The sequence below is a fragment of the Hemibagrus wyckioides genome, linkage group LG02, assembly GCF_019097595.1.
Source record: "Hemibagrus wyckioides isolate EC202008001 linkage group LG02, SWU_Hwy_1.0, whole genome shotgun sequence".
NCBI classification, from domain to species: domain Eukaryota; kingdom Metazoa; phylum Chordata; class Actinopteri; order Siluriformes; family Bagridae; genus Hemibagrus; species Hemibagrus wyckioides.
The window spans coordinates 14,664,798-14,690,427 of record NC_080711.1 but is presented as its reverse complement, the minus strand read 5'-3'; the positions used below and the strand labels follow the sequence as shown (position 1 = coordinate 14,690,427).

General features: G+C 39.4%; 1 protein-coding gene across 2 annotated transcripts in view; it reads right to left on the bottom strand.

Annotated features, from left to right (window-relative positions):
* Positions 1-24,956, bottom strand: part of cyth1a (cytohesin 1a) — a 72,616-nt gene extending 47,660 nt beyond the window's left edge. Inside the window, exon 1 of one of the 2 annotated variants that reach the window (XM_058409005.1) lies at positions 24,916-24,956. In XM_058409005.1, coding sequence (XP_058264988.1) covers positions 24,916-24,934 — 19 coding nt within the window. In that variant the 5' untranslated portion in view covers positions 24,935-24,956. Of the gene's footprint in view, positions 1-11,523; positions 11,868-24,915 lie in introns of those variants that run through there. The other variant, XM_058409003.1, reaches the window with a different exon arrangement.
* Between the last annotated feature and the right edge of the window lie 674 nt (positions 24,957-25,630).

The following is a 25,630-nucleotide window of genomic DNA, read 5'->3' as shown; positions in this document are numbered from 1 at the left end:
CAGTTTGATGTGTCAAGCATAGGCTCGATGACACCTCAGAACATCTCAAAAAATATATACAAAGGTGACTAAAAACATTTCCGTATTGTTAGACACAGTTGGGTAGAACCTGTGGCAGTCACATTGCTGGGAACAAGACGTGGGAGAGGCTGGGTAAATTGTTTAATGTGGTGGTTTCACGGCATATTTTATGATCTGGTTGGGGAAAACCCTAACAATCCCTGTTTTTCTTGACACGTTTCTCAGAAATCACAGAAACTGTGACAGAACGTAGGATTTATAAGTTCTAAGGGAGAGCGTAGGGGCAGTGTGACCTTCCTGTAATGCTTTCTAAATGACTATAGTTGTCTGACTGACTGACTGACAACAATTTCAACACAACTATGTCAATATAGGCTATTACACCATTTAGCAACTACAAAAGGACAATCATATACAGTACAACGTGTAGTAAAATGCCTTTACGACTGTCCTTGATATAAAAATAGAGCCAGTCCACTACTGAGCCAGCGCATCATCTGAAGCAACATGTCACATTATAAATCCTGATTATCCGTGACATTTCACAAAACACTAGCACATTGCTCAACATGCCACAGCTTATAAACACAAGGTGCAGCCTAAGACGCTAGCCTTGCTAGTCAAGTCAAGTCAAGTCAAGTCAAGTAGCTTTATTGTCATTTCAATCGCATAGAGCTGACGCAGTACATAGTGAAATAAAACATCGTTTCTCCAGGACCCTGGTGCTACATAGACGATATACAACATGTAGCTACAGACCAAACACAACAACACAGAGCTAGGGACAGAAAGTTTGTCCTAGCTACATAAAGTGCAACATGTGCAACCAGTGTAAGACAGAAGACAGTACAGAAACAGAAAGTACAAAAAAAAAACAACACAAGACAGTAGAGGACACATAGCGCTGAAAAAAATGTGCAACAAAATAGAATGTGCAAACTATAAAACCAGTGGTATCATATAACATATACAGTATGTGTGTAAACAGCAGTGGGTGACAGTATGAAGTGTGCACAGAGCGGCTGAATTAGTGCAAATACATATATGTGCTGAATCTCACACAGTTGACACATGTCAGTGTGTGTGTGTGTGTGAGAAAGAGTTGATACAGTTTCAGTGCTGTGTTGAGTAGCCAGATGGCTTGAGGAGAGAAACTGTTACACAGTCTGGTTGTGAGGGCCTGAATGCTTGAGTACCTCTTTCCAGACAGCAGGAGGGTGAAGAGTGTGTGTGAGGGGTGTGTGGGGTCGTCCACAATGCTGTTGGCTTTGCAGATGCAGCGTGTGGTGTAAATGTCTGTGATAGAGGGGAGAGAGACTCCAATGATCTTCTCAGCTGTCCTCACAATCCGGTGCAAGTCCCAAACCGGGCAGTGATGCAGCTGCTCAGGACGCTCTCGATGGTCCTGACATGCTCTGTAGGACACGGTCAGGATGGGGGGAGGGAGTTGGGCTTTCCTCAGCCTCCGCAGGAAGTAAAGACGCTGCTGGGCTTTCTTGGTGATGGAGCTGGTGTTGAGTTACTAGGTAAAGTTCTCCACAAGATAAACACAAAGGAATTTAGTGCTCTTGACGATCTCCACAGAGGATCCATCGATATACAGTGGACAATGGCAACTATGTGCTTTCATAAAGTCAACAACCATCTCTTTAGTTATGTTGAAGTTCAGAGACAGGTTGTTGGCTTTACACCAGGCTGTTAGCTGTTGCACCTCCTCTCTGTATGCTGACTCGACGTTCTTGCTGATGAGACCCATCACGGTCGTGTCATCAGAGAGGGAGATGCTATTCCCGATCCGGACTGACGGAGGTCTCCCAGTCAGGAAGTCCAGGATCCAGTTACAGAGGGAGGTGTTCAGGCCCAGCAGGTTTAGCTTCTCAATAAGGTGCTGAGGGATGACAGTATTGATTGCTGAACTGAAGTCTATGAACAGAATTCATACGTATGAGCCCTTATGGCCTAAGGGGTCCAGTGAGGGTGGTAGTTGGGTCTTGACGTGCCTCATGATGAGCCTCTCAAAGCATTTCATCACAATGAGTGTGAGTGCAATGGGACAATAGTCAGGCAGGAAACCGTAGACTTCTTCAGTACGGGGATGATGGTCATTGTCTTGAGGCATGTAGGAACAATGGCACTGCTCAGGGAAATGTTGAAGATGTCAGTAAAGACATCCGCTAGCCATTCTGCACATACCCTGAGCACTCTGCCAGGAATGTTGTCTAGTCCAGCAGACTTCTGTGTGTTAATAGAGTTCTCTTCACGTCAGCCGTGGATAGACTAAATAGAATAGATAGAGGATGGATGGTCTTCCTCGCCGCTACATTGTTCTGTCCCTCGAAGCAAGCATAGAAGTCATTCAGTGCATCTGGGAGGGAGATGTCGCTATCACAGGCAGGTGATGTGGTCTTGATGTGGATGTAGTTTGTGATCGTCTGTATGCCCTGCCATATGCGCCAGGAGTCTCCACTGTCCTGAAAGTGGCCGTGGATACTCTGGGAGTGTGCACGCTTTGTCTCTTTGATGGCTTGAGACAGTTTGGACCTTGCTGTTTTGTCCCCTGCTTTGAAGGCAGAGTCTCTAGTCTTCAGCAGAGCACACACTTTTGCATCCATGGCTTCTGGTTGGATAGTGTGGTGATGGTCTTGGAGAGGGTCACGTCATGCACTTGCTGATGTAGCTGGTCACTGATGCCGTGTTCTCCTCCAAATCGATAGAGCCTACGCCGGTCTAGTCTACGCCATTTTGTAGTGTGTTCACACTTGAAGAACCTGGATGTTGCACTTTTTCACCTGAAAAAAAACAACGTGTTGAATGCTTCATGCACTCAACACTCGCAGCTTTGTTTACATAGTGAAAGAGGGGCGGGGCTGCCAGGCACTGATGCTGGATGAGAAAACAATTTTCAAAAATGGCCGACGACACTCCGGTGGACAAAACGTCTTACTTATTTCTTTTATGTTAGCCCACATTGTGTGATTTATTTTTTTATATATATTTTTTAAGTTCACTGTGTACTGTAAGCTAGCAGTGTTGCATTTCTTGTGCATGACATTGTTTGCCATCAGCTGGGAAAGTGCTTATACTTCTGGTTAGTAACAAAATAAAAACTTTTATGTTCTATCTTAGACCATATGACCCTTTCAAAACTCATAAACTAGATGCCAAAGTACATAGTGCATAGTGTAGGTGCACAGTGTGTAGTAGATTATTTGGAACAGTCTCACAGGACTAGTGTGTGACAGTTTGAGCAGAATGATAGAGGTTTAAGGCTGGTGCATCACTCTGAAGGTGCACATTGTGAAGAAAAAGGAAACAGGAGAGTCTGGGTACATTACATAATGTGTTAGTTACACCACTAGGTGGTGGAAGCATAATGTTTTTTTAGGATGTCCATCTTCCTGAGCTGACGCATCCGGATACAGGCTGATGTTGTTAAGCCTACTTGTTTTCAAAAGGTTTAATCCCAGGATGCCTTTACCACTTACTACTTACTCTTAGTAATATCATACTATTATACACCCATCAGGCATGACATTATGACCACCTGGTATGAACTCTGGTTTTCTTCCTCAGGACAAAGGCATGTCTTGTAGAGTGACTGACAATCACTAAATTGTCTCTGGAGTCCCAAGGTGTGCCCCAGTTCCCTGGGATAAGCTTTCCTTTGACCCTATGTGGGATAAGCAATACACAAAATGGGTGAATCTTCTTCATTTTAATATATTCACCCTTTCATACTTCCTGATATCTCAGTATTAACTGTACTAGCTGATAAACACAAAACCCTCAGCTCTGGAGGTTCCATGACTGCTTGCTTTTGGCTCTGTTCCAACTATTTATTGTGGATTTTGCTTTGGTTGTTGTTCTACTCAAAGATAAAGCCACATTTCTAATTTCATTTCATTCCTTCCTCTTAAACAAGCCAATCCACTGACTGTTTTCGGGAAGAAACTGGAGAGAAGGGAAGAAACCCATGTCCCATGTGGACCTGTGGAGCATACAAACTCATGAGCAAACAAGAGACCCTGGATTGTGGATTGCAGCTGCATAAAGGACTTTTCCCACCTAGAATACCTGGGGGATTGTGAACCCAAAAGTACATTATAGAATGATGTATGCTTATATAGACATTTACGTATTAACTTGACATTATTATATTGTATAAACATTTACATTTCTGGCATTTGCCAGACATCCTTATCCAGAGCAACTTACATTTTTTTAATACTTTTTATACAACTAGGCAACTAGGAGTTAAGAGGCCCAGCAGTGGCAGCTTGGTGGCCTGGGATTCAAACTCACAACCTTACGATCAATAGGTCAACACAAGGAAAGGTCAGCTGAGGCTTTTTAGCAACTCCATCAAGTGTTCAAACCCCCACATTACCAGAAATCAGACCCAGGTGCAGGATAACAACTTAACTTGTTTTTATTAACTTAAAATGACACTAACAACACGACGTAACTGAACGAATGACACGAAATAAACAACACATGAATACCTGGGGTTGTGAAGGCATTAATGAAACAAAAGGCACAACATTGACAAACAAAACAAAGTGCCTAAAAACTGAATGAGGCATTGAACAATGACCTGACAAAGACAGATACAAAAGGGCAAGTATAAAGAATAATGGGAAACAGGTGACATAACCAGCACGTTCGCCTCACACCTCCAGCATCCTGGGTTCGACTCTCGCTCCCGCTCACTGTGTGTGTGGAGTTTGCACGTTCTCCCCATGCTTGGTGGGTTTCCTCCGGGTGCTCCGGTTTCCTTCCACAGTCCAAAGACATGCTACCAGGCTGACTGGAGTCTCTAAATTGCCCGTAGTGTGTGTGGTTGCATGAGTGAATGAGTGTGTGTGTATGTGCCCTGCAATGGGTTGGCACTCCGTCCAGGGTGTATCCTGCCTTGATGACCCGAGGATAGATTGGATAGGTGGTGCAGACAATGAAATGAAATGAAAGGTGACATAACTCTCTCATCACCTCATTCCACTTCGTGACCACCCAGTACTGCTGCTGTCTGCATCTTGGACACTATTGCACTACACTTTATTTAATTTTTATAATTTTACATAACTTTGCATCACAGCTGTTGTATTTTACACTTCCTGTATGTACATTTTACACTTTTACACATACACATATTCTTATTTTATATACATATTATATATACATACCCTACTTTATTTATATTTATTATATTTTATTCTGTTTTTATTCTATTATGTTTTTTGCTACTGTGAACTTGCTTTTATATTTTTATATTTCGTATTTTAGTTTAATTCTTATTCTTTTGCTACTGTGAACTTGTTTTTATATTTTTATATTTCGTATTTTAGTATAATTCGTATTCTTATTTTTTATATTTTGTATTTTTTTTATTTTATTTTTATATTTTTTATCGTCTTTTGTTCTGTTCTTATTCCTTTTCCTTTTCCTAGGGTCATATCAGTCGTGTAAGCATTTCACTGCACATCACACTGCGTACCATTATGTATGTGACGAATAAAATCTGAATTTGAATTTGAACCACATGACATTAAAGAAGCTGTAGCAATACACTTGCAAGTGCCCCCTCTGGTGGTCTAGCAGGGAATTGTCCCAGTAAATCCTGACATATACCAACTGATGAGTTGGTAGCTTTGACTCATAAAATCATTCAGCGGACACGCATCACTAGAAGGCTGGGCTGTTAATACTGATGCAGCTGATGCATGTATTTGTGTGTGTGTGTGTGTGTGTTACCTAACGATTCAGGACTTTATATCTGCAGTGTGAATATATTTGATGAAGCCAAATGTAAGTGATAGTTGTTCCAAATTCCACATAAAAGTGTTAAACAAACAGCTCACTCTGTGTTTGCGACAACATCCACATCCTGCAATGACACACTCCCTGTATCTTTAACCCTCTTATATATTCCAACTGCATTTCAACTAGTTCACATCAATACCAAACCTCAGTCCTTAGACGGCATTAGTGTAAAGATCTGATACAAGTACCAGTACTGGGACAACACCAGCCAAAAATGGTGGAGCTGATATTGCATATCCTCTATCCACATCAGATATGAAACGCTCTATCAATGGCAATGATTAAAAATCCCCCAGAGGCCTCAGGGCACATGGTGTGGGACACCCTGGACAGAACGTCAATATATCAACAATCTCTATCATTATGCACAATTTAGAGATTTGCTCTAAACTGCTGTTTCCGGAATGTTCCGGTAATCAATGTATTCACTTATCATCTTTCTACTTCATTGTATGAAATGATTCTGAGCTTTTTTTCATCCTGAATATGTAAACTAAAAGCAAAGAGTAAATGGAAGAGAGAGGAGGAGACTGAGACGCACACAACAAACAGGCTTTGAAAATCAGCTTTGAGGATCGCAGACTGGATTCACGTGCAATGGATTCCCTTTGAAGCAGCTCTGAATCTCTTAGTACTCAACATGAAGACTCGATACCCTTCACCTTTGGCACACATCTGTCCATCCCAGTCTGCCATCACAAACATTTCTATATATCTGAAGAGATTTAAAATGTGAATCATCTGAATTGGATTCTTATTGTATAACTGTGCCACACTATTGCGCTCCTGATGTTAGGGAGTTGCTAACTAAAAGTAGCGAGGCAACTAGCTTCTACTAACTATATTTTAGTATGACCATCAATCCATGCTTTATGGGTTTTTTTTCCAATCATCCATCCATTTTGTAAACTGCTTATTCTACACAGGGTCGCGGAGAGCCTCGTCCAGTCAGGGGTAAGAATTCCATTCGCACAAACTAGACCTACCTTTTCCGGTTTGTCTGAAATGTTGCTTTGTTTTCTGATGTTTTATTCTGTTTTTGGATTTTTTTGTTTGTTTGTTTGTTTTCTGATTTGTTGTTATTTTGCTTTTGGGTTTGTTATTTTGTTTTGCACTCTCAGCCACCGTAGTTAAGTGGAATGTAAAATGCCCTAGACTGTGTTTCGCATGGTGACCAACGAGAGTTAGTTGGAGTGTGGCAACTGGACGAAACTGAGGGATTACTGGAGAAAAACCCCGTTATAAAAACCTTCTAGATTAACCGTCCTTGACCTAAACCCTATAGAAACCTCCAGTAGGTGGCAAAAATCACATCAGCTCTGCTTCTAGCAGCTTATTATGTTCCTGCAGCACACAGCCCCCGGAGCCATGTCCACCCTCAGTAAAAGCGAAGCTATCAGACAGCCCCAAATTACCGCTCTCTGAGGAACAGTGCCTTCCTGCTCCTCAAACATATGTTGTCACAAGCTAACCATTATCTAGCGTGATTTCCCACTTCTTTTATTGTCCTCGAGCAGCCATGCTGTCATTAACTTTTAGTTCGTCTTTCTATACACTGGCAGCAAAAAAGCAACAATCAGATCACAAGAACAAGCATAATGTCAGTTTTTTTTTGTTTGTGGCCCCGCTTCCTGTATTATTTTGCTGTGGAAAGCAGGCGGGTTCTTCTGGGTCGGTCGAATGATGGGCAGTAAACATCCCCTATGCCTCATGTGCAGCTAAAATGCAGAGCTAGTGATAAAAGGTAACAAGGTCTTCCAAACATGTGCATCTGATAAAAACAATTTAAAAACATTCAGAATTGTTTGCTTCCAGAAAGGACCAGAAAAGCAATATTAGGAGATCTGGGTTTATCAGGAAAGTTCAGCCAACGTCTATCTGCTCTTTTTGACAGCTTTAACTGCTTTACTGTGGGACTTCAGCTGAGCATAATGACACCATGATGATGTTTTTGAAACATGACAACATCAAAGATGCACAAGAAAATGTGTCTCAGGATACATGTAAAGAAAAAGTACACTCTGAAACACTTTACTTATCAAACAGTTAGTTCCACATTCAAATCCGTTTTAACTTTAACCCTCTTTAACCCTTTGGACCAGTAGACCGGCTTATCAGACATTTTCAATCAGAATGAACAAATTTGTTATTTTATCACCACAAGTCTGTCATAAAATTAGCGGCGACGCTGTTGGCTTTCAGTGTGAGATGTTTTTCCCTCTGTTAGGATAACGTTACACAGGATTTTAATAGGTGTTAAGATAACGCTATTCAATTTTAGATGCTTATGAACAAGCACTTGGGGCATCTCAGACATGGGTTTGATATCATCATTTACTTTGAGGCTAGAAACATTGTGTAAAACTTTTTGGATGAATTTGGAAAATTTATGAATATGTTGCTTATAGTAGGCTAGGTAAATAAATAAATAAAAAACCTAAGCCTTGAGTGTCTACTTACATATGAGCCATTAATCACTACTGTGGACTGTGAATGCTGAACACGGGCACAAGATAACAGGAAGAAATTCTGTTTTTTGTGCTCTGGTAAAAGAGTTAAACACACATCTGTAACCTCATTACATCAGTATTACTGAGGAAAATAAATTGTTTCGAAATGTCTTTATTTACATTTTATTTTGATTTACTGGATGAGCTAAGCATGGAGATGTGGTTGAAAGAGATGGACAGGATTGAGGAGGAAGATAAGAAAAAAAAAGAATGGAGGTTTTTGTTTTGCTTAAAACACCTAAGAAAGTTACTTTTATTCAACAGTTTTCTGGAAGAATGATTACAGTGGTATCTCGGCCCTCGACCACCCCGTGTACGAATTTTCGGTAAACGATTAAAATTTTCGAGTCAATTTGACTTCGGTGTACAAAATATTTTCGGTGTACAACTCAACCGTCAGGAACGCCAGTTCTTGTTTCATACAGGATCGCAACGAATATCAACATTTCCAACAAAATGCGAATGAATGTTAATGTGAACTGTATTTTTGACACAAACACTCAGTGTTCGACCCGACCTGAAAAGAACTCTTTTGACTGCACACGCTTTCCATGCGGCCTATCCTGGCGTAGACAATAGAAATGAAGCAATTTACACGGGTCATCTGGTCTGAAAGCATCATCTGTGAGTGCTTGTGTTATAACCCCACACTATCTTTTGTGGTAAAGGGGAAATCAGGCATCAATATTGCCAAGAGGAAAGTTGTGAGATCAACCATCGAGTTGAAACAGATTAATTCATCTTACATTATTTCCTATGGGGAAAAATAATTTGGTTTTCGACCAAAATGGTATTCGACAAGACTTAACAAATTAAGGTCAAACACCGAGGTACCACTGTATTAGGTTAACAATAAATGAATAATTAATTAATTAACTCTGTGAACTGAACTCATACACACACTCAAACACTCATTCAACATACATCCATGTCTATATCACTACCCATATTAAATCTGTTTACATGCCGTTTTTTTTTGCACTCTTTGTTTACAATCCTTTGCACAATGTACTGTACAACATAATATACAGAATGTACACTGGTTGGCACTATTTCGTGTCCTTTGTATCTATCCTGTAGTGTTTTATATTGTCTTTTTGTCTTGCACTTTTTGCATTAGGATGCACATGATGCACTTTATGTGGCTAGGACAACTTACTTTAAGTCCTAGCTCTGTCTTCAATTTATGTAGCACCAGGGTCCTGGAGGAACGTTGTTTCATTTCACTCTATACTGCGTCAGCTATATATATATGACTGAAATGACAATAAAAGCTTCTAGACTTGACATTTAAGGCACTTGGCTTAATGTCCTTATCCAGATCAACTTACAGAAATGCTTTTTGAATTCGATACTCGTTCACTGGGTGACTGACTCAGAACATCATCAGTCTAAAGCTCCACTGGGAGGAATACAGCAAGATTCTTTCAGGTACAAGTGCTAGTTTTTCATGAAGAGGTAGGTCTTAACACGCCATTTGAAGAGAGCCAGTGACTGAGATATTCAGACATCTAGACGGAGTTCATTTACCTTCCTGTACCCTGAGAGACAGTGGGACCAGTCGAGCAGTGCTGGAGGATCTGAGGAAGCCTGGTGCAGACTGTGAAAAGTGCTTTGAGATAAAGCACTTGCTTTGTATATGTACCGGTTTTATAAAAGCAATAAGCCATCGTGAGGGCGTGGTTTACAGTGATTTTAGACTCTCTGCTCCACATCATGCTTAACAATGTAGCTGTTCTAACATTTCTGTAAATCATGTAACTGAAGTACATTTGTGATGTCCTGAACAATTCTGGTGCTAATTAGTTTGGCAATATGTATTTCTGTTATTCTATTATGATGTCTTATATTCCTCCTCTTATTATTATTATTGTTGTTATTATTATTATTATGTAAAGAATTTTAACAATCTCAAACATATGAGATAAATGTCAGCTTCAAATAGTTGAGACAGTGGCGTGGCCAGAAGCTGACTCTGATTGTTGGCGATCTAATAAACTACACGCTTTGATCACAGATGCTGTCACTAGACTGAATGTTGAAGCTTCGGAACCTGATCTATTTGAGCCGAGAGTACACACATGGAGATCTGAGTCCTGGACGGACTGAAAGATTATAGCGCTGCTGCATCACTCTGTTTAATAATAAAATATCAAGCAAGGGCGAATTCTCACATGCACCAGTTGTGGTGAGTAGCTGAATGGCATTATCCGTAATATAGCAAACTTTTAACTAGAGTGGATATAGAATAAATAAATAAAATAAATCTCTCAGACTCCATAAAAGATCACATCTTTCACGGTAAATACTAAAAGACAGACTGGAGTTATCTTTGATTGCAGAATTAAGAGTGTTACCTGTGGACTGGAGAAAGGTTTCAGATCTTTGCAGCTTGCAATCTCACTGGTTCTCTGCACTTCCCTGTACGTTTACAACTATATCTTGACGTGAAAAGCTTATTTTGTCACAGCTTTTAAAAGGTTGTCGGTTGTTTTCCTGTTCAAAAACACTCCACTGATTTGCTTATACATGAAAAGACATACAGGAAGTACATATACATGAAGGAAACTTACACATGCAGCACTTCCATGTATAGGCACTTCCTGTTTGTACCAGCATGCATACATAATTTATTATGATCCTCTGGGCAACAAATAAAGTGTATATTAAATTATTTAAGATGGGGAAAAAAATATTTTTAGTAACATTTCAGTAACACTTAAAACTTCTAAAAATCAATATTTGGTATTTCTTTCGTTTTGCAATGTTTTTCAATTGACACGGTAGATCAGTCCAAAGAATTTTAACAGAGATAAATATTCCTCTAGGAAATCTTTTCCCACTTTTATTTTCTCACTATATAAACCACATAAATCTCCACCACACCTTCCTCTATCAGCTTTAAACTGAGTTTTAATAAGAACAGTAAGTTGTATTTAAAGTATAGCATTTCAAAGCGAAAACTTTGAACAGCTTCCCAAGGACACACTTCACAACATCAAATACAAAACAACCCTAGACAACTGGACAGAACCCAGGACAACCCAGAACCTAAGATGACCGATAACAGAAGCAGGAACACACAAGATTCGAGATGACGGTAGCAGCTATCTAGTAAGATTTTAATATCTTAAGCAAGTTATTTTCTCTGTAGCCGAATCTGTTGTCTTACCTGGACACGGGATCGTCACTGGTGGACACATGAAAGCCTGAAGGCTGGACATACACAGCTCACTCACAGTCCCCATTATGTTGCTCTATGAAAGTGTTTTTATGCCAAATTAGTCCTCACTCTCGGCTCTCCTGCGACGTCCTCTTTCTCTTCTCCAATTTCAAACCATCAGAAGCTTGTGTGTGTGTGTGTGTGTGAAAGTCAGTTCAATGGCCATAATCATGGACTTTTATCGAGTTACTCCAAGGTTACTCAAAGCTAGTTCCTTCTCCATAATGCTCTTTTTTAAAACGTCCTTTTGTCCAAGTGTGTGTGAACACTGTGAAACAGAGAGTGTGTGCTAATCCTGGTACGTCTCTCAGCGATCTGGCAATCACAGCCTTCCTCTCTATCTGTATAAGGACTTAGTGCTCTCTTTGCCTCCCCTCTCTCTCTCTCTCCCTCTCTCTCTCTCTCCCTCTCTCTCTCTCACTCTCGAATTGTCTCTGCTGATTCGCAGATATATAATCAACACAAACCTTGTCAGAAAAATAAACACGTCAGGCTGGTTGTGCAAAAGTTACACAATTAGACGCAACCCACACAAGGCTTGTAGTCTTTCTCTGAAATTACACAACACGCATGCAGCAGAAGTTACAGCAAACAGTCCCACTCGTTCATCATATTAAGGGAAATGTGGTCAGAAATATATCCTCATCTTACCGAAACCTGTTTCTAATGGGTTTTTTTAAAATAGTGTTATTGAATAACTGAACTGAACTCACTCAAATCTCAGTATGATTCGCGGTTTCGTTTTCTTTCATGATCTCTTTCCATCAGCTCTTTCAGTAGTTAAGGCTCAAAAAAATAATATCAGCATTCATAAAGATGACGCTGTTGCTTGGCAACAGGTGGGCGAGTTGCTTATATTGTCTAACACGTGTTCCGATCCGTCCTGACATTTAGGCAAAAAATACAGTTGCTTATACTGAACACACACACACACACACACACACACACAGATATTTTATTACACGTTTATTACATTGCATTAATTGCATATGTCATTACCTGTTTTTATAGATCGTTTAGTCCTTAGTTCATTGTTGCACTGTGGAATTAAGGGATTACATTACAGCATGTATGTAGTATTTATGTGACAAATAAAGACCCTTCAATCTAACCTTAATCTCAGTCATTTTTTTTTAAATAAATGCTGCACTTTTGTAAATAAAGGAGTTTCCTTCCTACACATCCCTGCATGTTACTGTCCAACTGTCTAAACTGAAAATCCAGTCATCATTATTTAATGGAAACAGCTGATGCACACTTTATTATCATCATTTCAGCTATTGCTCTAAACGGAAAAACATGACAATGGAATTTACCCATAAATGCAGCTCCAGTTCAAGCAGGAAACTGACTCTGTAATGCTGTTGTTTTTTGTAGCAGTGGATATTAAATATAAGGAACAAATACTCTAAATTGGTACAGGAATATAAGGCTGGTCAGATTTATTATTATAAATTTATATTTATATTTATAAATAATATTTATTTATTATTTATTATTATTATTATATAGATTTATGTAGTTTCTATAAAATGTGATGTTTCTTAGCAAACAACTTGCTTGCATTTCTTATCCTAAAGTTACTTGAAGCTATTCTAATTACTAGATTGAATGATGTAGAATAAGCACGGTGAATTTCCACAGTATAACCTATTTACATGGTGAAACCTCATGAGGATATTGTCATTGATGAGAATTATATCTATAGTATTTCTGTACTAAATCTAGGCAACGAAGGCATGTATGGTATCATAATGCAGTGGTAATGTTTCTGGTGCAAAACACCGGCATCATGGGTTTGATTTTCAGCTCAGGTATGAGTTTGGTGTGTGATTATATTCAGAGCATTTTAATTATTCATTGAGCTTTTTTCCTGTGTGTACCCCTGCATGTTTTCACTGCTATCTCAAATAACATCACATAGCTGTTTGTTCATGTTTACGCTACAAGAATGAGACTGAGAATGAGGGAACTGTAACTTCGGGCAGCGTTCGTGATGGTTAGTGATCATAAATCCTTCATGATATTATGTTGAAGTGATGTATAAATGGGCGGAGTTTGGAGTTCTCATGATAGACTAGAAATCAATAGAAACACTGGGCTTTGCACACAGGAATCAAAAATGAGAACAAGAGAAATACACAGAAAATCCGCATGGAGATGATGAGAAAGGCAGCAAAACAGGTGATATGTTTAGAGATGCTAAGAATGAGAGAAAGATATTTAGACACAGGCAGAATGGCAGGGAAAGACTGTAAAACAAAAGAAATAAAAATAAAAGATTTGGCTTCATGGTTCCAGAAATGCAGTTCAGGATCGTCCACAGAGCTTACATTTCTCCAAATAAATATAGCAAAATAAACACCACTGGGTGGCACATTCGCCTCACACCTCCAGCGTCATGGGTTCGAGTCTCACTCCCACTCACTGTGTGTGTGGAGTTTGCATGTTCTCTCCGTGCTTGGTGGGTTTCCTCCAGTTTCCTCCCACAGTCCAAAGACATGCTACTAGGCTGATTGGAGTCTATAAACTTTCCGTAGTGTGTGAGTGAATGAGTGTGTGTGTGTGCCCTGTGATGGGTTGGCACTCCGTCCAGGGTGTATCCTGCCTTGATGCCCGATGACGCCTGAGATAGGCACAGGCTCCCCGTGACCCGAGAATAGATCGGATAAGCCACCAAAAACCACCACTGTTTCTCCCCAATGTCTGAAATGAAACAATGGTCCATTGGCACATTCTTCATTGGCCCTCTTTATTCCTGGAGTACTCAGCTGTCTTTACTGATGTCGAGGAGAAAGATAATTATAAATATAATAAATGGCTCAATACGGAATCCCCGCTTATCAAGGATTGGATGGCCTTGAATAAAGAAGTTGTATTTTGTGGAAAAGATTGGATGTATACTAAAAAGTAAATCTGAATCATTTCATAAATGACAGTCTAGTCCTTTGAATTGTCTTGGTACTGATCTCAAGCTGAGTATGTATCCTTAAATGCTACTGTACCCATAGGATGATAATGAAATTTGATGAAGTTGAAGCACACTGCTGTCCTTTTGTTCATTTATTTATGTATTTTTCTTGTATTACTATTAAACTAATTTATGTATCTATTTGTGCCCCCCCCCAGCACTTAGTAGGATACATTCACTGCTTCCAATGCTGATTACTCTAAAAATGCAATAAAAACAAATAAAAATAAATAAATCCTGCCATGGCACATGCACTGGAGCTCGACAGTAAACGCTGCAGTTGCACATCAAGGGGAAGAAAAAAAGGCATCAGAGGACACGATGTCCATTTCCCACCGACTCAGCCAGCGTGTCATGCTTCACATTTCGGCCTGCACTTCCACTTTTAGGAAATTCTGAAACCCATGAGTGTGGACTTCCACCCTGCTATCTGACCTCTCGTAGATCTCACAGTGCCCTAAATGTCCGTAAGAGCAGGACATCATTTCAGGAACGTTTACTATGTTCGTATACTATAATATTTCACCTAAAAACAGCTTGCTGAATTTACTGAATTCAAAAGTGTACACAGTATCCACATAACTGAACTGAGAAACATTAAAACAGTTCATTTTCATTTGAATTTGAACATCTTTTTTACATTTCTGGCATTTGGCAGACGCTCTTATCCAGAGCGATGTACAAAAGTGCTTTAAAGTCTCTATCATTGAATACATTAACACTGGTTCAACAGGTCACAGACTTAGGATAGGTTTCGGAAGGGATGCAGCCACTCAGACCCAAGTGCAGGATAAAAACAGTCCTTAAACCACGCAACGCAACAAACAGAACATGAAATAAACACTGAAGGTGTCACTGAATACAAAGACCCCACCTATAAAAACTAATAAAAGCCCAAGGAACCAAACGCAACAACAAACAATGACTTAACAAAGACAGACCCAAGAGGGCAGCTACAAATAAGGCAACACGTTAGGAGCAAACTGGAAAAAGGTGACAGGTGATAGTAAACCTGCAGACACCCCCTCTAGTGGTCTGTCAGGGAATTGCACAATGCTGATCTTTTGGAATCGACACATTACCCCTGCACTATGACACCAAACATGCTTCAACCGTCTAAATCTCGTAGTAGAGTTCTAAATCTCATAAATCTCTCTAAATCGACACTCTAATTTAATTCAGTTCCACTCTATATGTATAGCACTTTTAACATTGGACATCGTCTCAATGTAACTTCACAGGAATATAAAAATTCAGAATAAACAATAAAGGTTACAAATTTTATTTGTATTTATCCCTAACGAGCTAGCCAGAGGCAACGGTGGCGAGGAAAAACTCCCAGATATGATATGAGGAAGAAACCAGACTCAAAAAGGAGCTCATCCTCATCTGGGTAACAGTGGAGAGTGTGATTATAAATAATGTCCATTTCTACAACTGTACACTATATAGTCAAGAGCAATCGTGTAACCAGAAGCTTTTGAGCAGCTTATGAGTTTCAGGCTCAAGTTGTGATCATTTATACCCAATTCAAATGACCAGGCAAACCCATTAATAAGACTTCAGTAATAATAATAATAATAATAATAATAATAATAATAATAATAATAATAATAATTTCCATCAATTTGGGGGTTTCACAGACCCCTTCTTTGTCCCAAGGCTACCTCAGCAGTGTCCACTAACCTAAAGTGTGTGTTACGGTATACCACAAATTATTCTTAGTTAAATTTTTTCATTTAAATTATTGTGGTGTCTGTAAGAAAACTCTTAACCAGGAATCATTAGAAAAACAATACACAACAAACATGGTTTGAGCCACAAAACTGTCTCAATGTGAAGAAATCCAGCAGAAACAAGTGTGCTGTAAAATAATATTCTGGTACACACACACACACACACACACACACACATCCAGGCGAGATAAACACACACAACATCACTCTCCTAACAAGCTTCATCTACATCTCTAACACCTCTCTAACTCTCTAAACTCTGTCTCTAACACCTACTGGACTGAAGCACAGTGATGCTGCAGTATGAGTTAGAATCTGAGTGGTTCTGAGTGAGCTCAAAATCCCACAGAGCCCTGAATCTGAAATACTTCGGTCTTTATTTGCCAAAATGTTGCCTCCTAGTGGCCACTAAATGTATTACAAAGAAACCTGGCTTAATAGCGATCTTCCGAATGGCTCTTACAGAAGAAAGCAAACTCATCAAGGGTGGACAAGCTACTGAGAAATTATACATAAGTGAAAATATTACTCAGTTAAAAGTGAGAGGGAAAAAAAACTGCTACTTTTAATGCTTAATAACAATTAAAATTCAATTTAAATGTATTTATAAATTTTAAATTTACATTTATCCCTAATGATCAAACCAGAGGTGACCGTTAGAAGGAAAAACTCCCTGACACGATATATGAGGAATACATTGTGAAGTATATTCAATTCAATTCAATTCAACTGATTTTTGTATAGCGTCTTTTACAATGAACATTGTCGCAAAGCAGCTTTACAAAAGAAGAGGAACAGAGAAAGGGGAGGGGAAAAATGAAAATAAAAAATAAAAAAAATAACTAAATCACTAGAAATAAGAATAAATTATTAAATTTAATTATTAAACTATTTTATCCCTATTTTATCCCTAATGAGCAAGCCTGTGGCGATGGTGGCAAGGAAAAACTCCCTGTATACACCGATCAGGCATAATATTATGACCATTGTGCGTCGCTTACCTGGTGAAAACAGCACCAGGATGCACTATGGGAAGAAGGCAAGCCGGCGGAGGCAGTGTCATGCTTTGTGCAATGTTCTGCTGGGAAACCTTGGGTCCTGCCTTCCATGTGGATGTTACTTTGACACGTCCCACCTACCTAAGCATTGTTGCAGACCATGTACACCCTTTCATGGAAACAGTATTCCCTGATGGCTGTGGCCTCTTTCAGCAGCATAATGTGCCAGGCCATAGAGCAAAAATGGTTCAGGAATGGTTTGATGAGCAAAACAATGAGTTTGAGGCATTGGCTTGACCACCAAATTCCCCAGATATCAATCTGCGGGATGTGCTGGACAAAGAAGTCCGATACATGGAGTTCCCACCTCACAACTTACTTACAGGACTCAAAGGATTTGCTGCTAACATTTTGGTACCAGATACCACAGCACACCTTCAGGTATCTAGTGGAGTCCATGCCTTGACGGGTCAGGGCTGTTTTAGCAGCAAAAGGGGGACCAACACAATATTAGGCAGGTGGTCATAATGTTATGGATGATGGGTGTATGCTCTGTCGCTGCGTCTCATTCAATACCAAACTGTTTAATTCAGTGATGGATTCTCTGATTTCGACCTCGTTTTGATATTCACAATTTGTTTTTTCATCCTTGCCTGCTTTTTGACCCTGTTGTTTGATTAAGTTTTTGCATTATGTCTGTCTTGTTTATCTTGATAATAAAGATCTTCACTTATGTCCTCATATATATCCTGACACATTTCAAATGATTAGAATTTGACCTTCTGCCCAGCCAAAAAGTCAAATCAGTCAATGCTAATCATCACTGGCATTAGCATGCATGCATGCATGCATGCATGCATGCATGCATGCATAAATAAATAAATAAATAAATAAATAAATAAATAAATAAATAAATAAATAAATAAATGTGGTGGTAACGTTTTTTTTTGACCAGGCAGTGTATATTGCTTAATTAGCCTGAACCACCCATAGCAGTATCTAGTGATTCAGTGAATCAGTTCAGTGAATCAAATGATTTGGCTCAGTGGCATTTATTTATCTAAAATGGACAATATTTGTTCCTCTTTGCCTAAAATCATTTTTTTTAACCAAATTATGCCTAAAATTATAATTCAGTCTCTGTGAGTTTGATGATCTCATGCAGCTTAATTATCTATTTAAGCTCAAATTTGACTTTCTGCCAGCCAAAAAGTCAAATTGACCCAGACATTAGCAAAAAAAAAACAAAACACACAAACACACACATCTAGGCAGTGGATACCAGCGTTTAAAGCTGATGTGATCAGGCTAAGAGATCAGTATTTGCATTAGCACTTAGCGTTTGTTTTGTTCCTACTGAAAGGTAGGTTATCCATTATGATCTGCTTCTTTTGTGTGTTGTCAGTGGAAATGTGTGTAATGTAAATGTACACTTCTGAGATGAGTCAACAATTACTGCAAGCTAGCTAAGTAGGAAAAACAGCGCCTACACATGAACTTGTAGCGCCACTCGTCTTCACCACTGTGTGTGTGTGTGTGTGTGTGTGTGGTTGCTCTGTTAGATAATGTCACTCTGTAGTCACTGGAAAAACATTCTTCTCAAGTAAACTTTACTTAGTGGATCATTTCAAATAATAATTAAAACCAGCCAATAATTACATTACTAACATTTCTACAACAGACTACAGTATTTATTGTGCATGGAAATCATCTTACACCTATTTCTGTCCAACGTGCTTCTATGTTAATCAAAGTGATGTATAGTGTAGCTATAGTGTAGCAGCAGTGGACTATAACAAGGAAAGTTCTTGCTTGGATTATTTTTAAAGAACAGGAATCGACAGAGTCGCTGGTGTGATAATTATAATTCTTTACACTTGCTTTAGACAGCTGATTTCAATGCCTGGCCAGAACAAAAGTCACACACTCTACTATTACCTTGAACAGTCTATTGCTTTGACTAGAGCGAACTGTGGTCATTGTGGTATCATTTCAATAAGATTATGCAATGCCATAACATTTGGTTCCGCTGTTAATTCATTTCTCGCTAAGGTCTTATATCGATGATGGTGGAGTCGGACCGCTGCATAAAGTACACCTCAAAGATTTTCAATGGGGTTAATTGTGTGAAAATGGTGGCAGTGTGTATTGCTTAATTAGCCTGAACCAGTCATAACGATACAGTATCTAGTGATTCAGTGTATCAGTTCAGTGAATCAAATGATTTGGCTCAATGGCATTTATTTTGCCCTAAAGATTACAATTTTTATAACTGCTGGGAACAAATGGAGGCATATATACAGGTAAGCTCAATCATCTTCGATAAGAACCAGGTTATTTATGAACACATTACTAGGCCCAGCATGTGTTAAAGCAGAGAGTTACATTTAAGGATGTGTTTAAGTTTAATCATAAAATGTGTTTTTTAGTTAATAATGTTTGCATCTCATACTCACATGGACAAAACCGTGGGTACCCTACAATTAAAGAAAGGGCCCACAGTGGTCCCTGAAATAAGTTGAAACTGACAAATTTACTGAAAACTGACTAATGGAAATCAGACATTGCTTTTGAATAGAGGTTCAACAGAAGCATTAAAAAAAGAAAATAATGACAAAAAATGATGGCACCCCTAGAAAAGATTGAAAATAATGTTCTTGATGTTCCTGTGACTACAGCTGCACATATTATTCAGAGGTTTAAGGTCCACTGGACTGTAGCCAACCTCCCTGGACATGGCCGCGAGAGGAAAATTGCTGACAAATTGAAGAGACAGATAAAACGAATGGTAACCAAAGGGCCCATAACAACTTCCAAAAAGATTAGAGGTAAACTCCAAGGTTAAGCTACATCAGTGTCAGATCGCACCATCCTTCACTGTTTGAGCCAAAGTGGACTTAATGGAAGATGACCAAGGAGGACTCCACTGTTGAAACCAAATCATAAAAAGAGGACTGGATTTTGCCAAAATGCACACCGACAAGCCACACAGCTTCTGAGAGAATGTCCTTTGGACAGATGGAGGAGGCTCGGTTATGTTCTGGTGCTGCTTTGCTGCATCTGGCACAGAGTGTCTTGAATCTGGGCAGGACACAATGAAATCTCAAGACTATCAAGGCACTCTGGAGTGAAATGTGCAGTGAGTCAGACAGCCTGGTCTCAGTCGCAGGTCATGGGTCCTCCAACAGGTTAATGAACCAAAACACACAGGAACATCTGTGGAAAGAGCTGAAACAAGGCAGCCTTCAACCCTGAGACAGATGGAGCAGTTTGCTCATGAGGACTGGGCCAAAATACCAGTCGACAGGTGCAGAAGTCTCCTTGAGAGTTACAGAAATCGCTTGATTGCAGTGATTGCCTCAAAAGGTTGTGCAGTTAGAGGTGCCATCATTTTTGTCCAGGCCAGTTTTTTTTTTTTTTTAAATGCTTCTGTTGAACCAAAAGCAATGTCTGATAAATTTTTATTTATTATTACTTTTGTCAGTTTCAAGTTATTTCAGTGACCATTATGGGTTTTTTCTTTTTTGTCCAGCCGTTTCCTTTTGACCAACAATTTTGTCCACGTGTGTAGCTCTGGCAGGTTTTCCACACGTTTGCATAGGAGTCAAGTTTATTGCATTGTTGCTTTAAGTGCACTTAAGTAGTATAAGTGAACTTCTATGTAATACAATAAGTAGTAAAGGGCCTATAATAGAGGGATGTGGTAGCTCAGTGGTTTAGTGGTTGGGCTACTGATTGGAAGGTTGTGACTTCAAATCCCAGGACTGCTGTGTTGCCACTGCTGGGCCCTCAATGCTCAGTTGCATAAAAAAAATGAGATAAATATCATTCACTCTGGATAAAATGCTGTAAATGTAATACTGTGAAGACAGTGTAATATTATTAATGTGCTCTTAGCAGAATACTATTACTATAGTAAAATTTACTATTACTAAACATAATAGTAAACTATAACCAATGTATGCATTCAAAAAGTGACCTAATGGGAGATTCATATTCAGTACAGTATATTATTAATGTTAATAATAATAATTGCCCCTAAAGGTTGCGTGCAGGGTTTCAGGTACAGGATCTGGATCCACAGTAACCCTAATCAGGATAATACAATGATTGAAAATGACTGACTGAAAGGATATGATATGATATGATATGATATGATATGATATGATATGATATGATATGATATGATATGATATGATATGAGATGCTCATATGATGATATGAGATGTTTTCCCTCTAGGTTGTAAAAATGCTTGCTAACAGAATCCACTGACTAATAAACAAGGCCTCGCTGCTATCAAATTCTGGCTACATCACCGATGCAAACACACACCTACACACACCTACACAGTAAAGCTATGCAGAAAACATGCGCTCGGCAAAAACTGCTGCCTCTGTCACATTAATACAAGCTTATTCTCATCTATAATCTCCTTTTATTGTACAAATCATTACTATGCTGATGAAACAGGTGTCTTCCAGGATATCCCCAGGAATAATCCTTATCCATATAGTGTGCTGAACACTCTCCATCATCATCATCATCACCATCATCAAAGAAAGGAAGAAAGAATAACATTTGGAAGAATGCTGTACATCTTTTCAGAAACTTCTAGAATCTATATCAACACCCTGTTATGGCAGCTGGAGCCACAAAACATTACTAAAACACTTTACATTGTTTTTTTTTTTTCCTTTAATTTGTCACTCAGTAATCTGTATTTATATCTTCTGGCTCTGCACAACATTGTGACATACTGCAGTCCTGAAAGCTCATCTCGTACTCCTGTGCCTAGACCCAGTTTAAAAGCCATGCTTAATTCCTTAGCAATGTCTAAACTATTTGTTTAATATATATATATATATATAAATAAATAATTTATAAAACTGGCTAAAAACAACCATTTTTGTTTGAACTGTTCCTTCCAAAAAGGATGATAAAGGTTAGGCTAAGGAAGCAAGACAGCCAGAGGAGAGCATGCTCTCATGGATATCGAGTAAACCTGATTAGAGCTTGAATTTCAGGGCTTAATGTCAATTATAAGATTACAGAATGGTGTAATGGAGAGCCATCTCAGTGAGATACGGACAGGGAGACGAACAAAACGTTCAGGGGATAAATCGGACACAGGAAGTCAAAGATCCAATAAAGGAGATAAACGGTGTTTTTTTGCATTTGGTGAGGTCAGCAAACTTGTAGTGTACATAGCATGAAGTACTCAGAGTGGACTGATGTACATTAAGGGATTAATGGCCTTTAGTGCACTCAAATTCGACTCCTACTGAATAGTGTGTTGTGTATTTTGGTGAACCAAAGAGCAAAAGTGTTGATTGGTATTCATTATAATGGCCAGGAAGTTATATAATGTAGTGTATCGTTCATAAACGAGTCAGTTTTTCTGAACGAATCTTTTTAGTGAATGAATCATTTTAGTTCGCTTCCATGTACAGACTCATGCACGTGTAAGACATCTGACTGCTTCAGCAGCTTTTTAAAGACTGCATTAGATTGTGGGCTCTGAAGGGGCTCTGTGACACTGGCTAGACCTATTAAAAAAAAAAAGAAGAATGTGCCTTTTACTAAACTAGATTTGGCGTCGAGTCTAAACGAGAGCGGCACCGATTCTGTATCTGTCTGAAGGAACTAGTTTGCGAGTGATATAATTGTACTCTTACTTGTCAAATGTGAACAAAAGAGACACGTCATTCATTCAGTTCGGATGTGAATCTTCAGCTCGAGTGGTTCAGGAGAGATGAGAAGGAGGCAGAAAACACGCTATGAAGAGAATGAAGAACTGGAGAAGTTTTATATCTGTGCACGATGCGAAAATTCCCAATCTATGATTATGTAAAACACTGCTCTGTGAAAATGGAAAAGGTGTTCTTTTAAAATATTATAAAATGGGATTTGTAAATAAAAACTGAATAAACAATCATTTCTGTATGTTTCTCCAATAAAATACCCCCCGACCTGCCACTTTATTAGGAACACCTACTTATTCATGCAGTTATCCAATCGTGTAGCAGCAGCAGCACAAATGCATAAAATCAAACAGACACAGATCCAGAATTTCTGGTAATGTTTACATGAAACATCAGAATTAAGGGGAACATAATTAGGATCTCTGTGATTTTTAGCCATGGCATGGTTATTGGTGCCAGATGGACTGAGATGGAGTCTGAGTGTTTCAGAAACTGGAACAGATTTTAGAGTTTGCACAGCCTGGTGTGAAAAATTTTGGTTCGAGACGACAGGAAAGCTATGAACCTTGAATCTTGAGGCAGAGGGTCTACAAAAACAGACAGTCTCCATCAGGTTCCACTCCTGTAAGCCAAGAACAGGAATCTGAGGCTATAGTGGGAAAAGGCTCACTGAAGCTGGAGAGCTTCCTCCTGGTCTGATTGCTCTCGATTTCTGCTGCAACGTGCGGATGGAAGGGTCAGAATATTGTGCCAACAATGGACTACAGACTCACTGTGTGCAAAGATCAGGCTGATTGTAGAGAATGTTTTCTTGGCACACATTGCAATTGCAGCTCTTAATACCATGAATGTGCAGCTAATAAATCTGCAGCAATTATATCATTCAATCATGTCAACGTGAACCAGAAAGTTTGCAGCACCTTATGCATGTCATATTGTGTAGGTAACATTGAAATTTCAAAAAAAACACAATGTTTTGATTCTTCCTGAACATGTCGTCTTTCTCTTTCCCACTGTTGCTCATTTGACCAACTCGCATGCAAAATGCGTTCCAAATCATTATTGCCAACATATTAAAATCCCACAAAATCACTAATCAAATTTGAGATCAATCTACATGCAGAAATCTTGAAGGCTCAACGACAGATGATCTCCTGCAATGGAACACTGCAACCACAGTCTCTATTCCGAGATGCGCTATTCTGAGATGCATCGTGCATTTAGCAAGCTGACCGATGAATAATTAAGATCTTTCCATCTTTAAAATAGCAGAGCAATGCAGTTTGACCATTGTGGGGGGGGGAATGAGCATTTTTTCATCATACCGTAAACCATCGTGGATTATACGGTAAAACATTACGGCTCGAGAGTCACCAAAGATCGTGGTATCGACTGAAAACCACTCTGCATCGTAATGTGAGGAGTTACACAAAGTTCTAGGCCACAGGTTCTCAAAGCTGGTCCTGGAGTACCCCCGTGCTCTCAGGAAGTGCTGCTGTTGATTAGTTGAATGAGGAGGAGAGAAAAGACTGAAAGCAAAAAATGTGCATGATGAAGAGGTACTTCAAGACCAGGACCAGATTTGGGAACCTAGAAGAAAAAAAAAATCAACAATCATGGTTCATGAACGTGGTTATGAAACAGGACCAGGGTTGGGCACGGTGTTGAGGAAAAGCCTCGACGCAGCATCAGTTCAGTTAATAATTTCTAACCTCCATGAAGAGATCAGACGTGCTCTCTCTCTCTCTCTCTCTCTCCTCCCAAACTTGGCGCGCGCCCTCAAGCACTTCGTACGTATTTAGATACGCAAAGAAAGAATTAAACCCCACAGGAACGATAAAGTGTGTGCAAAAGAAAAAAATGATGCTACGCAATGCTACAAAAGGCGATTCATTCAGTCACGACTCAAGTGCGGTAAAGGATGCGCTCTTACCGTGGCTTTCCGCCTCCATGCCGGCTGTGGGAGACTGGGAGAGTGGAGAGAGTGGGAGGCGATGCTGGCGCAGTGCTGATGCCGTCTCTCTCTCTCTCTCTCTCTCTCTCTCTCTCTCCCCAATGTTCTGATTCTGAGAGACTACCCTGCGCCACCTCTGATACGCTTTTATACTTGCCTGATTTGATATTCTCTATCTATCTATCTGTGACTCCTCCTTTTCAGCATGATGTCACGCCCTAAATACTATGTGCTATGCATCAGGCTCAGCGAACAGGTGAAATAGATGGGGTTATTCTTGCTGCTGCAATAATAATGATACCCTCAATAAGGATACAGCGATCGTTCATTTTCAATAGAGATGTAGGACTTGCTATGAGCTTGCTTGGTTACTAGATGTGGGCGTGTCCAACCACGTGACAATGTTGTGAAAAGTTTCACTGTATGTAAATATGGAGCGACTTGGAGACAGTAGAGCGCACGTGATCCATGACAAAGAGCCTTCTCCTTTATCATATTTCGTATATGATGCATAAATACACTGGTGCATTTTATATACAAACGCTCTCCCTCCGTAATGTTCCATTTTAGCGGCAAGAAAACTGATGTATTGTCAGTTAAAGTGCTAATTGCACCAACCATTGATAAACATTATTGCTATGGCAACCAGTAGGAACGCCTACTGGCGATTTGTGTGAACGTGAGCTCTAAATTT